The 17,185-nt window shown below is 34.1% G+C and overlaps 1 protein-coding gene across 7 annotated transcripts in view; it reads right to left on the reverse strand.

The window, feature by feature from the left end:
• Positions 1-17,185, reverse strand: part of TTC21B (tetratricopeptide repeat domain 21B) — a 91,788-nt gene that overhangs the window by 46,472 nt on the left and 28,131 nt on the right. For all 7 annotated transcript variants that reach the window (XR_012507011.1, XR_012507008.1, XR_012507009.1 and 4 more), the window contains exons 13-19: positions 15,642-15,799; positions 13,892-14,113; positions 12,110-12,348; positions 10,260-10,332; positions 9,206-9,316; positions 8,385-8,523; positions 4,486-4,592 (exon numbers count right to left, since the gene is read on the reverse strand). Coding sequence is in view for 2 of the 7 variants with exons in the window: in XM_074363821.1 (XP_074219922.1) it covers positions 4,486-4,592; positions 8,385-8,523; positions 9,206-9,316; positions 10,260-10,332; positions 12,110-12,348; positions 13,892-14,113; positions 15,642-15,799 (1,049 nt within the window). In the remaining 5 variants the exon portion in view is untranslated. The remainder of the gene's footprint in view (positions 1-4,485; positions 4,593-8,384; positions 8,524-9,205; positions 9,317-10,259; positions 10,333-12,109; positions 12,349-13,891; positions 14,114-15,641; positions 15,800-17,185) is intronic.

Below are 17,185 nucleotides of genomic sequence, written 5' to 3' on the forward strand. Positions count from 1 at the left end.
AAAACAACAACAAAACAAAATTAAAAAATCTGGATGCAACCCAAATGCCTAATGATCGGGAAATGGTTAATCAGTTCAGAGTGTGGTCCTATACTATGCACAGACACCCTGAAAGGAGGCAGGGGCCTTCCTCAGGGTAATAATGGAGTTTGCTAAATTGGAAGAGTATCAGCTTTTCCACCCAGTCTGGTTTCTGAAACATTGAGACTTTCCTCTAACAAGTGACAGAACTCCTATGCGTCAGGCCTGCACAATAAAATTTAACTTTGAGCTAGAGCTAATCATTCACTCATGCATTCATGCATCCATTTAATGAACAGTATAAATGCCCACCATCTGCCACACATAATGCTACACACAGGGAGCCTTTTTGGGGACTCCTGTCACAATACTGGTTGACAACTGGTATTTGATGAAGATGGTCTAAAGCTGATTATTTTTTTGGAATTACAGGTCATAATATTAATTTAGGGCATCATGATAAGCTTTCTTTTGGAAATTGAAGAGAAAAGATTAGAAAATACTAGTGTATACAGCATGTGTCAAAAGTTAATACTGCTTTGTGAAATTTTTGTTTTGGTTATATTAATGTGTGTTTATATACAGATAGAAGTATGTATACATTTGTGTCTTTGATGCTTTACATTTTGCATACATCAGCGTGCATGGTTTTGCACATGTGCACACATTCATAGTCAAAGAATTCTGAAACAACTGGTCTAAGTAGGGTGATCATGCCTCTCTGTCTGGCTTTTAACTTCCCTTTTATACCTGCTGTGCCAGCTTAATGACAAATGCTGCCTTTTGTTTTTCTAACGAGTATTCTGGCTTGAAAAATTATATGGTCCTGCTAGGTTTAAGAGATATGCAATTCATTCTCTAGACAGTCTGAATTTTGTCTCTGCATCAAATAAATCTCTAAATGTCAAATATGTGGGCTTCATGAGCTTAGCATCCTAGAGAAAACCCATTACAAGTTAGCTTTTGTGATGCTTTGCAATTTTCTTAAAGGTAAATAAAGGGGGAGTTTTTTTGAGTAAAAGTTTTTTGCATTTTCTATTAAAGACATAAAAGAATGCTCAAATTCTGTAAATGTATACAATAATCATTAAGAAATATTTTCATGTAGAATAAAGTTTTTTTTTGAAGAATTGATACCATTCCCTATGTTTTTCCTTGGTTTCATCAGAAATAAATTTTAATTATCTGTTACAATAACTATATTAATCTTGAATGTCAACACATTTACTTTTCCCTTCCCCTTCCTTTTTTAATATATATTTTTGTAAATTCCCTCAAACCCTTAGGTAGAATAAAGTATACATATGAACATCTTATTTCAAAGGCTTCTTAATTTCCCTTTTAATTTCTATAGCCTTACTGTATATCTTACTAAGACCATATCATAATAAAATATACCAATAAAATTAGAATACACATTACTGTATGTGATGAAGATGGAGCTATGTAAACATACTGGAAAAAGCCATACAAATGAATGTTAAGTGAAAGAAGCAAAAGCAAATATAATCTGTACATATTAAAACTATAAAAGTTATAAAGTCCTAAAATTGTTTTATGGCATATAGGTTGTTTATTCCTGATTTAGCTTTTATTTTCATAGAAAATATAATTAATATACTAAAAAATGATTTTTCCTATAATTGTTTCTGCAATTAAAAAGAATGACAATGATCGATGATTTCCTTTCAGTCATTCAACAGAAATGTTGAGAACATATCACGGTGGACAGATTTGAAGATGGATCCCACGAGCTTCACCTCTCGTACAACAAGAGGATGAGGATTAGTTAGGAGGAGTCTGGGCAAAAGATGATGATGGACAGGGCTACAAGGTGACAGAGAGGGGTGAAGAAGAAATGTGGAGTTATTTCAGGAGTATGAAATTTGTAGGAAGTAAAATGAGTAAGACTTGGGATTTCCCTAAATTTACTGGTTCTGCCACTGCCTGAAATGTTAAGCAACCATGCAAAACTGTCATGATGGAACTCCCAAGTTCCATCAAGTGGAGAATTAAGCTCAATAAATAGTTGCTGAATAAATGAATTTAAAATATCAAAAACTTGGATTACACTTAGAAAGTTTCTACTGAAACTGTATTTTTCTTGAATTATTTTGTAATATTACATTCAGATTCAAGTTGTTTGAATTGTACTTCAAAAAGCTTTATCTTTTTAGAGATTAGAATGCATGGAATATTACAGGTGGGAAGAATGTTATGGCTCTTCAAATTTTATGAAAGATGAATAATCCCTGTGCTATAACATATAAACTTAAAGTGAATTTGACCTTGGTTTGTTGGCACTGTCTAGTCATAGTATACTGTTTGTTTTTTTTGGTATTGTTCAATGTGTCTGGTCATATTAACACAGGGGCTCATGCAACCAGGTTAGTGGGACTAATGATATTCATAATAGAATGATTTAAGTCAAATTCACTTCTAAAATGTTTTGAAAGTCTAAATTTACAAAAATTACACTTTCCTTGTAGCTAATGGTAACTAACCTCGGGTTACGTGTAATTCTTTTATCATGTGATTCAGAAAATAGAGATATAACATACCAACAATTAAAAGATACTAAGATTGTTGAAGACTACATCTTAATGAAAATCCTAAGTTTACATGGGGATCACAGGACTCTACTAGTACAAGCCCAGTTCATTCACAACTAGAACAAATAAATATTATTGGACACTGCCACTGAAACACAGGTCATTTTATATGTGTGTATGTATGTATGTGTGCATATGTTAACCACTGTTAGCTAAAGCTCAAAGTCAAAACATTCAATGAATTATTTGCAGAATGTAAAACTCTTCCAGGTACATGAAAATCAGGTCAAAAGGTGGCAAGTACTATGGTATTCTGGAAAGCACATGGGATTGATCCGTAGTGAAGTGCTCGATGTTGTACTTCAAGCTCAGAGATGTGGGGCAAAGCAATGACCAGATTTGACCTAATTGGATATACAATGAATTAAGCACTCAGTAATGCCAGAAACCTATTAACTTCAAATCCACATGGAACCTTTACCAACTGATTACAGTGTAGGATATAAAGCAAGCCTTAACATATTTCAAAGGATTGAATCATTCAAAGTATGTCTTTGACCACAGTGGAATTAAACTGGAAATCAGTATTAAAATGATAATAAGGAAATTGGAACTGCTTGGAAATTGACCACTGCACTTTTAAATAACCAATGGGTCAAAGAAGTGATCAAAGTGCAAATGAGTAAATATTATGAACTGAATAATAATAAACCTGTGGGATATAGCTAAAGCAGTGCTTAGAGAGAAATTTATCACCTTAAATGAATAACAAAAGAACAGAGGCTAAAAATCCACTACCTAACATACTATTTCAATAAACTAGAAAAAGATCAGCAGATCAAACCCAAAGAAAGCAGAAACTAATGAGGTAAAAAGCAAACACTTAATAAAGCCAGAGAAGCAAAAGTTGGTTCTTTGAAAACATTAAGATAAGAAACCCATGGCATAATTGATAATTAATAGAAGGAAAATAAAATAAAAAAGATGACTTTTTACAGCACTTGCAGATATTCAAAAGATAAGATATAATGAACAAACCTATGTCAATAAATTTTACAATTTAATAAACTGAACAAATTACCTAAAAAATATAGCCATCCAAACCAACAAATTTTAAAATGAGTCTGAAACTTAGAGATGTTGAATCCATTAATAAAAATCTTCCATCAAAGATGCCTCAAAGTCTCAACAGTATTAATACTAAATTGTTCCAAACATTAAAGAAACAGCATGTCTTAGAGACCAGTCTTTCTCATGAACATGTATGTATAAACCCTGAACAAAATATTAGGAAATATCTTTAAATTCCAGCAATATCTTTAAAAAAACCACAGGTGACATTTATTTCAATATGGTTTAACATTCAAAAATCAATTTAATACACCACAATAGAAAAAAACTGGAGGATCAAGTCACATGACTATCAACAGATGCAGAGAGTGCATTAGAGAAAATTTATCTTTTATAAAAAAACCTGTTAGCCAACTAGAAATTGAAAAATCATCAAAAAACATCAATCACTTAGGAATACATCTAAGGAAATGCATGCAAAACCTCTACATTGAAAACCACAAAATATTAAGATAAATTGAAGAAGATATGAGCAAGTGGAAGAGGAAAAAGGTGAGTTCAAATCCTGCCTATGACACTAGTCATGTGGCCTCATGCAAGTTATTAAAGCAAGCTTTCTCAGCTGTAAAATAGGCTTAAAAACATCAACCTTCCCTAACTGTTACAATAATTAGCAATGATATATTTGAACAGTACAATCCATTGGCATTCAGTCATTATTTCTATTTGACTTAACTTCTGTGAGTTGGGCCAAAAGATTGTCTACCTTTCACATGTGGCACATTTTCTTCTGCACCCACCTCCCACCCTCAAGCCCTCACAAACACAGGCGTTAGTTTACCTGTTGTAATGAAGCGACTGCATCATCAGGTCTGTCCACCTTACTATAAACTTTTGCTAGAAGAATGTGAGAACGTCCATCCTCCATGAGAACTGATAGTTCATTTACTATGAAAGAATAAAATATATAGGGAAAAAAACAGTAATTCATTTAAAATAAATGTTTACATTTTCTGTAAGTTTTTAAACTTGATTTTGAAAAATAGTTAATAAAACTAAAAAATGTTCAGTAAGTTAACTGAAGAATGGCTAAACTGGAAAAAAATTTAGGATAAAAACTGCCTGGAAGAAAAGTTAAAGAACTGAACAACTGGAGGCTCTTCTTCAACATATAAGAGGTAACAGTAACGCAGATAAGAATTTCAATTTTCATTAAGTATATAAGCATTTATGCTTATTGAAATCATTCAAAAACAAGATAGGGTAGCTGATAAATGCAAATTAAGAAGACAATTGCTATTTTTTAAATAATAGAACTTGATAAGCAATAAAGTAGTCATTAAGAACACTGACTTTGATGCCAACCTGTCTTGGTTTCAAATCTAGGCTTTCTCTCTTACTGGCTAACCATGGTACTAACTGAACAAGAAAAATACTTATCCAGTCTGTGCCTTATTTCATCTGTAAAATAGGGGAAATAATAGTACCTATCTCATAGGGTTGTTGTAAAAATTTAAAAGTTAGTAAATTATTAAATAAGTTAATATATGCAAAACAATTAAAATAAAGTCTTGTACATGGTAAAGACTATTTAAATATTTGGTATTATTTTGTAATCTAAGAGTAATAAAAGAAGCTTAGATAATTAACAAGATGTTTCTTCCATATTTACTGAGTGCATGGTCAATGCCACATTCTGTTTGAAGCGGTTTATATAGGTTATTTCTTTAAAGTGTCATCCTGAGAGAGAGGTTCTGTTATTGCTGTCTTACAGGTAGAAAAGCTCTAAGTTGGAAGAGGGAACAACAAGGAGGCTGCGACAATGGTGAGAGCACGTTGGAAGGAGAGGTCAGAGGAGCAACGACAAGCACACGTGAAGGGCCATGGGAGCCGCTGGAAAACTGGCTCAGAGAGCAAGGGGGACAAGGCTGAGCTCCAGCAGGCATGACTGGACTCCCATTGTGTAAAAGGGCCAGCACTGCTGCTGGCTTGGGAAAGGCTGTGTCAGGTGTGGGGCTGAGGATGGAAACAGGGAGACCAGGCGGAGGCTACTGCTATAATCCACCGAAGAGACCATCGTCTCTAAGAGACCGGTAGCTTAGACAGGGTGACAGCGGTGGAAATAAAGAGACATAGGAGGATTCTGAATACATCCGAAGGTAGAATCGAGGAAAATTTCCTATGGGCAAGGACAAGGGAGAAGGTAAGGATTTTGGCTCTTTGCAACTACAAAGAAGGATGAAGTTACTGAGATAAAGAAGGCTGCACATGAACAAATGTGGGGAGACAGACCAGGGATTCAGTGTTAGACATGCTAAGTTTAAGATATTTACTAGAACCCAGGTGCTACTATTCATCAGCCAGGTAAACCTGGATATATCAAGAAAACTGAGTATTAGATTGCTAATTTGAAAGTGGAGATAATTTGATTTGCCCCAAAAATAATGTGAGCATTAATAAAATAATATGTAATGAAATGCACATGAAGGCGTCTAAGTACACTATTGGATGTGTTCCGCAGATATTTATTAAATGAAAGTATACTGCATAAATGTAATATACTCAAGCCAATAAAAGTAAAACATATTACTTGAATCACTCCTCCACATCCTTTTAAAAAATGCATATCCACATTTAAGACCATGTGTAACGTTTCAAGCAAAGTTTGCCAAGACTCATGCAAATATTTTCATGGAATTAATAACACTATACAGTAAGTGCAGAGGGAGAGGGAGGGAGAAAGAAAAAGCGAGAAAGAAAGGAAGGGAGGAAGAAAATTACTCAACCAGAATCATCAGAGTGATAGGTACAAAAAAGTCTGTTGTATGGTAAAGGTGACATTTCAATAAAATTGGCTATTCACTTGGGAAACTATATAGTGAAAATTGTGTGTGAATTAAAGTATATGAATTAAAGTTCTCCATTACAAAAATTAAAACTACAAAAATCCCAGAAAACAAAAGAATTTTTTTGTAACATTAGGATTAGAGAAGATTTTTCTGAGCATGACAAGAAATTCAGAAGTCAAAAAGAGAAAAGCCTGGTGGGTGTTAAATATTCTACTTGACTTAGGAAATGAGAAACTAGTTTGGTAAAGAAAGGACAGCCTGGGAGAAAACATCTGCCACGTGAGTAACCAGGAACAGACGAATGAGTAATAGGTAAATGACTAGACAAAGGATACGAAGGGAAGGTCCTAGTGAAAATAGGATCTATAGCTATAAAATGATATCTAACCTTATGAGTCTTCAAAACAAAAGCAAGGTAGTTTTTTTTCTCTATAATTAACACTACATAATGTCAGGACATTTTTCCCCTTAAGAAAGAACAATGGGGCAAGATTCAACTCTAGGAAGTACACAGGATTTTGTCTCAGTAATGTTTCTAACTTTTCTTCGATCTAAATGTCTATCAATAGGGGACTCACCAATAAATTATCGTATCAACATACAATAGAATAAATACTCTACCTACGCAAAAAAAAAAAAACAAAAAAAAACAAAAACTATACTTGCCAACATGGAGAGAAGCTATTAAATAAAAAATGCAAACTGCAGACCTATAGGTATAATGACTCCTTTTTTGGTAGAAAAGTGTGATGTAATTGTGTGTATGTGAGAGAAAGACAGAAAGAGAGACAGGGGTGGGGAGACTGATCAGGATGATACACAAGCGGTTAAATGGGGATTTTTCTGAAGTGGGAGAGGGACACAACTTTCATTTACTTTTGTCATCTTTAAATTTTTGCAATGTGCAAGCACTTGATTTTATTTAAAAATACAGATCTTTAAAAAGCATATTTGTTGGGGAGGAGGGTATAACTCAGTGGTAGAGTGCATGGCTTATTATGCACAAGGTCCTGGATTCAATCCCTGGTACCTCCACTAAAAATAAACCTAATTACCTCCCCCACTAAAAATAAATGTTTTTTTAAAAAGTAGATTTGTATGAACTTGTAAGAAGGCAATCTGATAGTACCTAATTAAATTTTAAATGTACATGCCCTTTAACTTAGCATTTTGCTCTTAAGAACATAAGCAAGTGTACACCAAGGAATGAGACACCAGGATATTCATTTTAACATGGTTTACAATATCAAAAGAATGGAAAACAAACTCACTAGGTAGAAGTTAAATAACTTAGAGTTATAAAATATTGTGACTCCATCAGATAGAATGATATGAACGTACTGACATCAAATTATATCTGCAACATACTATATGTGAAAAAAGTTGCAGAATAGGAAGAATGAGAAGAAAAAAATATGCATGTTACACTCAGGTATTTACATAAATATATATATAAAATATACAGTAAAGCATAAAAATAGTTACCCCTAGGGAGGTAGTTTGAGAACAGGGTAAGTAGAATTCACAGCAGAAAATCGAGACTTCCACATTACACTCTTTCATAGTGCTTAATGTAAAACAAAAACAAAAACAAACTTAAAAAAAGGTTTATGAAAATGTTTACTTGTTTAAACACCAGGTATACCTGCAATTTAAAGGAAACTTCCTTTATGTCACTTTGGAAAGTAAAGTACTTTTGTATACCACAATTAACTATTTCATAAATCTGTTTTTAGATTTTTAAATATCTTATTTTAGGAGAGTGATATTCTGATAAATGAAATAACCAACCTCACACATAATATACTGAGGATACAAATACATACTACTATAAAAATAAAAAGATCAGAGATATCAGGTATATTTTTTCAAATCAGAAAGGTTTTCATACCAGGTTCATGAGCTAGAGCATGCTGGAGAACTTTTTCTGCTTTGTCATACCACTTCAATTTTAATAAGAGTTCAGCCAGGTCATAGCAAAGATAATTTTGTTGTCCACTTTTCAGAGCTGCTTCATAGTAAGTGATTGCCTACACAAAATCCATTTCAGTTAGGAAAGAAAGGCAATGAGAATGGCGTTCAAGCACAGATATTGCACACATTGTGACCTAGAGCAACTGGAAATAACCTAAAAGCAGCTTACCATGTATTTCTACTATCGGTTAAGTATGCCGTTCTTCTTAGACTCAAACATCACACAAGAAAGCTAGCATTTCTTAAGATAAGTAGCTAAAGTATTTGTTCAAAAAAAAATTTTTTTTTTTTTACCAGTTTTATTGCAGAAGTTAGTGAACTTCATTGAATGCAAATACTTTGCTAGCTGTTGTATATACATTTAACAGTTACCAGGGGTAGGGCTTTAATATAACAACTAAAGGAAAATCCATTATCTTTACTAGAAAGCAAACCAACCAACCCTCAAAGCACATGGCACACCACAACTGCTTCAACAGAAAGGACGTCTATTATGCTGTCATATGATGAAAGACATGCAACAATAGTAAGTTTATCGTAATTTATTTGGTGGCAAAATTTTGGTGTAAGACACCAAAGTAAACTTCTTAGGGTCCAGTCTTTACAAAATGCAGCAGAGTAATCTGAGACACCGAGAAAGTCTTTAACACAAATTCCAGTTTATAAAGACACATTTGGAGTTTACAACCATTAAGATACAAAGGATGCTTGCTGAAATCTCTCATAGTATTTATTTACCTTTGAATAGTTGTGCGTCTTGACAAGAGCTTTCCCAATTTTGCTTGCCAATGTTCCATCCTTTGGGTTCTGATTTAATGCTTGCTCATATGCCACTATGGCTTCTTCAGGCTAATGTTGGCAGATACAAGAGATAATAAAGTAACAGCTTAGCTGGATCCCATGAGATGGCAACATTTCTGTAATTAAGCTCTACATCTGAAATACTTAACAAGACTCATAAAGTACATATGAAGTCCAGAAACCTTAACAATTTCAGAGAGGAGATAGTCGCTAGTGCAGGTCTAACTACCTGTATAATCCCACCCACATTACTTATGCCCATGTCTTCCTAAATAAGTCATGCCAGAGACGGCTTCTTGACTCTTCATCCGGCCGTCATTATTACAGCTAGAATCAGAGTCAGAGGACTGCTTCCCTGTGAAGAAATCACCATTTCAACCAGTAGCTCTCTTCATCCTTCTGTTTAAAGGTGACTCTGACCTTATCTTTCGTATCACCTCTATTTCAAACAGTAGTGCTGAACAACTGGATCTCAACTTGAAAAAATAACTTCATTATAATGGCTGTCTCCTTTGTACTGTGATGACTGGATCTTTGAGCATTAGGTAAACATTATTAAAATGGGAGGGGGAATTGGATGAAGGTGGTTAAGAAGCACAAAATTCCAGCTACAATTAAGTATTAGAGATGTAATATACAACATTCCAAAAAATATAATACTGCTGTACGTTACACGTGAAAGCTTTTGAAAGAGTAAATCCTGAGTTCTCATCACAAGCAAAAATATTTTTTTCTATTGCTTTAATTTTGTATCTATGTGAGATGATGGCTATCCACCAAACTTACTATGAAAATCACTTCATGATGTAAGTCAAATCATTATGCTACATACCTCAAACTTATACAGTGCTGCATGTCAATTATATCCCAATAATACTGGAAAAAAAACCCTAAATTCCTTTCAATAGGATGTTATACTAATTACAAAGAAAAGTTTTTTGGGTATTTTGTTTGTTTTAAAATTTATGTTCAGTAGCATCAGAGACCTTACCTCTTGAATATTCATGTATGCATCACCAAGGAGAAGAAAAGAACGAGGGCTGGGCATCCTTTCAGCAATTTCTCTGGAAATCAGACCAGCTCTACTTAGTATATTGAATACAAATTTCTTCTAAATCAGTTAAATAAAAATAAGCTTATTTATTTCAATTTACTAATTGCCTTCAGAGTACCTTCTTCATACCCAACCAAAAGTGTAATGTTAAAAAAAAAAACCCACTCATACTCAGATTGTTTATGCTAGGTCAACAATTTTTTTCATTAAATCTTTCCATTTTCTGAAACACAGGTAAATCTGTACAGGTAGATAGTAAACATGTAAACTCTCATTATCCAGAAATATGTTTTGCTCTCTTTAATTCTGAAACGATACGGGAATGAAGCTCCAAAACATGATAAACACTTATTGTCCTCCTATGCATCCTGAACTCTGATATTCATGGCATAAATCATATACTGCAAGTTACCTTAAAAAATATAAAATCTTCTTTGGTATTTGCTGCTTATTTCTTACCTGCAAAATGCAGATTCTAAAGGTCAAAATACCAAAGTGTGAGTTCAAATAATAATGTGATGCTAAGTCTTTAATTTACAGTATCTCATTTAATTCGTCCAAAACCTCCATGAGAAAAGAGTATTATGATTTTATAAATGACGCTAAGAGTTTACTATAGCTAATGTGTCAGATCTACCTGAAACAAAACCCTTTGCTTTTAACTACTATACTATAGTGTACCCAAACACATCAACTCTATTTTAAAGTATTTTCCTATCATTAGAGATGATAGCACTGATCTTTTGGAAACATCACAGAAAATATAATCTGGGAACTCCACTCCATCCACCTGTACAGGGGGTGCTGCTCAATTTCGAGTCACTCAGCACCTACAAAGAATCTGAGCAGCTTTCTGAGTTTTGATATTTACAAAATATAGATGAAGCAATATGACTTATTCATCAACATTTTACTAAGTTCTCAAGATAAAAATTAATTTTCTCTCACATGGAGTATGTGCCTGTATCTTTTTTTGTTTGGGGAGAGGAATGAGAGCAACCTGTGTGTGTGTATACGTGCATGTCTGTGTGTATGTGTGCGCACATATATGCACTTGTGTATGTGTGTGTTGTGTATTCCAGTAACCTAAAGGTATCAGTGTATGACACAACTTTAAAAAAATTTTTTTTCTATTGAAGTGTAGTTGATTTACAATGTTACTTTCAGGTGTATAGCAAAGCAGTTCAATTATACATATACATACATATTTTCTTTTCAGATTCTTTTCCGTTATATGCTATTACATCATCAATATAGTGCCCCGTGCTATACAGTAGGCCTTTGTTGTTTATTTTATATATAGTAGTATATGACACAACTTTTTAAATTGCTGCCACTTCTGTAACCCATACCTTAGTGTGGCGTATACTAAGCCATAATTTTCTTTTGCTATAACTATAGTATTGAGTGTTAAATATGACTACAGCCCATGAACTGTTAACGTTACATAATGCTTTTAAGCTGTTAGAATATATGTAACTGTTGTTCTTTCCCTTCCCAAACAGGAAGATTCAGGGTCCAAAAATAACATCTGATGAGGGAGGAGAGCTGAGAACCCAGAGTAAGCCACAGGTTGAAATAATCATGATTATTCTGATTTATGTTTTAGGGAGAGTGAGTAACTTGGTTAGAGTGATTGTGGTTGGTGGCAGTAGAAGGAAGCAAAAACACATTAAGGAAAGAATCTATAAAGTGTCTAAAAAGCAGTTAAAGGAAAGAAATAAATTTGGGGGTTAATTTTAGGAGATAAATGTGTCAAAATATAATGGGTTGAAATGACCACTTACCTGTAACAAGTGATATATAACATTTTCTCTTTTCTGTGCTTCAGATATATAGCTGCCATTTTTTCTTTGGCTTCTACGAAATAAGGCTGTTCAGCTGTCACATTCCGAAGCATGCTTAAAGCCCGCTCTACATCTCCTTGGGCCAAAGCTAGGTCTACATTAGCAATGGTAACACGCAACTCTTCAGATGTCCCAGAAAACTCATGGATAGCATCTTGTAAAACTTTGGCTGCCTCATGCTGTAAAGATGAAATTAAAATAACATTCAAAATTCAACAAATTACACTAGAAACCAGCAATTTCTACTAGTAGAGAATGAGCAAAAAATGCTAGCACAGTTATGATATTCATGAAATATTGATGGATTTTTGAATGAAAAGTACAAAAATTTAAAATTAAACTCAAGTCCAAATTCAGATGACATTATAAATATTTGTTAGCTGGAAAGTGTTCTCGTAACTAGGTCAGCAGCAGTTGCTACACAAGAATCGCTGCTACTATAATTTAAAAACATTTACTTTGCGTCCAGCATTGTATTAACCCATTTAATTCTCACAAAAATCCTCTAAGGTCATTACTATTGTTACCTACCACCTTGCAGTAAGGAAAATGAGATTCAGAGAGTTAAGAAGTTAACGAACAACAGAATCAGAATTCAAACTCAGGCAGCCTGACTCCAAAGCCTAAATTCTTAGCCACATTCATTACTGCATCTCTGGTGGGATCCAGTCCACAGTCATTCACTGTAACCAATGGCTCTTCATTATATAGCAAATTATTTTATTCCCTATGCCAGGGTATCATTTTTGTTATACTTAAGGTGAATATATTTCCTCATTTCCAAATCTGTACCTCAATGAATCTGAAATGTCATTTATTTTAATTCATCTCAACTTTACACATTTGAGACATTCTGATTTAAGAAACATTAAAGTGTGAAAATAAATAGTGCATCTGAGAATCAACTATATCTGGTGGAATTGGTTCTTATTAAATGTATTTTATGTTAATTTATTAATGAAAAAATTCTTTGATATTTGGCAAGTATCTAGACATTGCCTTCTTAACTCCCACTAAAATATGAAATACGAAAATAACTGATTAACAACTGCTGCAACCTACAAAACAGATATAAATGTTAAGGTCCTCATTTTGTACAATTCTTCTCAGAATTACATGCTTGTTTTCTATCTTTCTATGTATCTATCTGTATTATTCTCAAGCATTTGATTTTAATGATCTATCTGTATTTTTTTAAGTATTGTCCTATGTGTTTACCAAAGCTGCATTATTTCAGTGGTTGGTTCTTTCATTTTCTCAACTATAAGGATTTCAGGCTACCACTTTCATTTTATTCTAGCTGTGTGTGTGTGTGTGTGTGTGTGTGTGTGTGAGAATCCTTTTAGGAATTCACAGAATTCTAACTATATTACGTTATTACTACCTTTCATGGTAGCCAAAGTAATTATACATTATTATATACATTACATTAATACCTATCATAGTACATTGTATCACATTGATTATTACTTATATTACACATACATTTACTATTACATTTCATGGTAGCCAACATAAGTACACTGATACATAAAGGACAAACTTATGCCTAACTTCAAGAGCTACAGAAAGTACATGATCTGGTGCCAAGTGTTGAGAAATAAATTTTCTAAACTTTACCACTTGGTCAAGGGAATAATTTCAGCTTTTTCATTTCCTACAAATATATATACTTGAATAATGAAGTTCAGACTGAAGCCATTGAATTAAAACTTGACCCACCTGTTCTCCATTTAAGCGGTGAACCTCTACCAACTCAAGAAAGATTGACAGACGATGGCTTGCATCAACTTCAGTGTTTCTGTACTTTGATTTTGAGGAAGCTCCAATTCTCATTCCTGGTAAATTCATTGCCATATGCAGAGTTTTAATTGCTTCTGCTATTTCCCCCATTTTCTTTTGTGACTGAGCTTTTATCAAATGATATAGAGGATAATCTCTCACCTGAAAAAATAATATCCAGAAATACTTCCTTGGACAACATCAACACATAATTAACAATCCATCAAACATTAAACTAACAGGATCTTTGAAGACCATCTACCCTGTGATTGTACACATGAGGTCTATGTCTGTCTTCTTACTTTCTGATCTTTTCCTGTATTAAATTAAAGTAACCTGCCACTACCGTGTGTCCCCCTGGATGACAAACAAGTTGATTAAGTGCTTCTACCATGAAAGAAAAACTGAACCCAAAGTTTATAAAGCTAGCAGATTCTAAGAAATTATTTGAGGAAAGTGATTTGCTTTAACTGAGACTTCCAGTACAGACATTAGATTTCCAAAGTATTAGATTTCCAAAAACACTTTCTTTTCTAATTTTAAGATTAAAAATTTCAGGACACGTTGGTCACACATTGGTTTTAGCCTTTGATACTACTCTGAAACATGTAGTAATGTCTTTATTTTGGCTATCAACATATACACAACATATACAGAAAAAATATACCAACATATACAGGCATATACAGAAAAAATTGGAGAAGGACAAAACAAATGAGGAAGGAATCAAGGGGAAGAAGACGGTCGAGAATGAGGTGACTGGCAGCCATCTGACATCTAGGATGGCCACAGTCCTCCTGAGGCTGTGGTTCTGAGCAACAGGCAGGCATCACATTTACCTATGGGCCTTGTGTAAACACATGTGCTTACACTCATCTCTCGGAGGTTTTGATTCTTTGGGTGGGGCGTGGGCACTGGCACTGGGGTCACGATGCACCGCCAGTCTTGAGAACTACTGTCCTAAGAAACAGGCATTATCTCCTGAAAACCTTGCCTGGAACTTGAATTCTTCAGTTCACAGAAAATGGGTTCTCACACAAGGCTAAAGACACTGCCAACCAAGATCAAAGTTGAGGCGCTCCTCCACTACTCCAGGTAGCTCAGAAAGCACCTGAACCCAGTGTTTTCTGAAATGCTTGGGGATATGGGGTGTTCACACTGAATATCTTGGATAGAAGTCTAGCATGCTTATATCCCTAAGCCACATGCTAACTTTCAAAATGACTAAGCATTTTTTGATGATATATCTAAAAAGAAGTAACTAAAAATCAAGGTCCAAGAAAGAAACAAGCAACACAGTAAAATCCTTTACATAAAAATATTTGGCATAACGCTCTATAGTTTACAATTATCTTTACACTCATTATTGCATTTAATGTTCACTATAATAGTACAGTATTATATAAGTTTCATAGAAAAGAAAACAGAGGTTGAGAGAGAAGTGGAAAGACCAGACACTAATTCCAGGCAACACAAGTGTTGCCAAGTCCATAGATTTTTTTTTTTAACTACATCCCAATAGCCTCCTTTTTTTCTCCTATTGCTTGTGATTCAAAATATCTTCCATTTAAAAACACATTTATTAGCAAAATATTACAAGCTAAAATACAAAATACTTAAATATGTAAACATCTGCTCACGGTTCAAGGAGGGTGATTATGTCTTATCCACTTAAGTCTGGAACTCTTACCTTAAAATTATAGCTCAGACAAAGTTCAAGAGACTGAGAACACAACCTGAATTTTTCCTGAGACAAATAAACCTGAGCCATCAGGAGATGAGCATCTGCATAGGAAGGACTGTGTTCGAGGCAATGCTGCAGGTTATTATAAGCTGCTTCAATATCACCTAATGAGGAAATAAAGCGCTGTTATAATTCAAATTCAAAAGATTGAGAGGCAGAAGTTTGAAAGAAGAGGGAGAAAAGTATTTAAACTTATGAACAGTTCTGATAAAGTCCCCCATTTATCAGGCCATAGTTTAGCCTCTACCTGCACTAGTTTGCTTCATTTTAGTCTGTGTGAAAGTACATACCTAAAGTCAGGCCACCTCTTGGTCATAAGGAGCAGATCAGGAAAAGAATGTAAAATGAGCAGAATCCAACACCACTGTTACTGAGAGTCCTATGAAGTGTAACTTCATTTATTTTCCTTGTCAAAATTTTTTCTAATTTACAATTTCATTAAAATAAGTTACATAAAAGACAGAAACTTAAATAGCTAGAATGTTATAGTGCTACATTAACAAACAAGGTTTAGTCTAGTAATCATTCTTGACCAAAAAATTTTACTATACATAAAATAACAAAAAAGGCAGAAGGATATATACCAGAGGTTTACAAAATGTGAGTTATAGATCTTAAATGCCTTTAAATACTAACCGAAAGAGCAAATGTTTTGAAAATATACCTATTGTACACCTGAGAGTCCTTTTTTTAATTGAAGTATATTTGATTTATATTATATTAGTTTCAGGTGTACAGCATAGTGACTCAGTATTTTTGCACACTATATTCCATCACAGGTTATTAAGTACACCTAGAGTCTTAAATTAGAAGGAAATGATTAAGATTAAAGTGACTATCATACTGGAATCCACCTGCGGCTGACAGATGGGGCAGGAAGAGACTCCTCAGAGGAACAACGGCATAGACTCAAGGTGCTAGGAGTGTCTCGTGCTGTAACCCACACTGACTTGCATTCAGCCATCTCATAAACTGGCCTTCACTAGGTATAGCTAGGCCAACCCCCTACATAACTTTGTCAGGAGAACTGGGGAAAAAGATCCTAAATTATTATCTGTCCAGTTACTGTCCGTAACCTTACCTGACACCTTAGCAGACAAAATAAGGCTTACAGACAGGGCCTTCAGTTTCCAAAAACTCAACCTCTTCTAAAAAAAAATCCATTTAAATGGAAAATATTTTTCTTAGAGACAAAGGATTAGGAACAAAAATTTGGCTGAGGTAGCATGATAACTTATTAACTACAGTGTCAAAAAATTTTAACCACCAAGCAAAATAAATATCAGATTCTTTTTCATTGTGATACAATCCAACACTCAGACTGTGCACACAAAAAAGGAAAAAGGAAGGTTAAGCTTAATAAATCTGCATGCAAATTACCACCCCCATATTCTTTTAGGAAGGAGGAGAATTAAGGCAATAACTTGAAAAAAGAGATTATTACTGGATTAGCCAAGATGGCAGAGTAGAAGGACACTCGTAGCTCATCC

Source organism: Camelus bactrianus, chromosome 5, assembly GCF_048773025.1.
Source record: "Camelus bactrianus isolate YW-2024 breed Bactrian camel chromosome 5, ASM4877302v1, whole genome shotgun sequence".
Classification (NCBI taxonomy): domain Eukaryota; kingdom Metazoa; phylum Chordata; class Mammalia; order Artiodactyla; family Camelidae; genus Camelus; species Camelus bactrianus.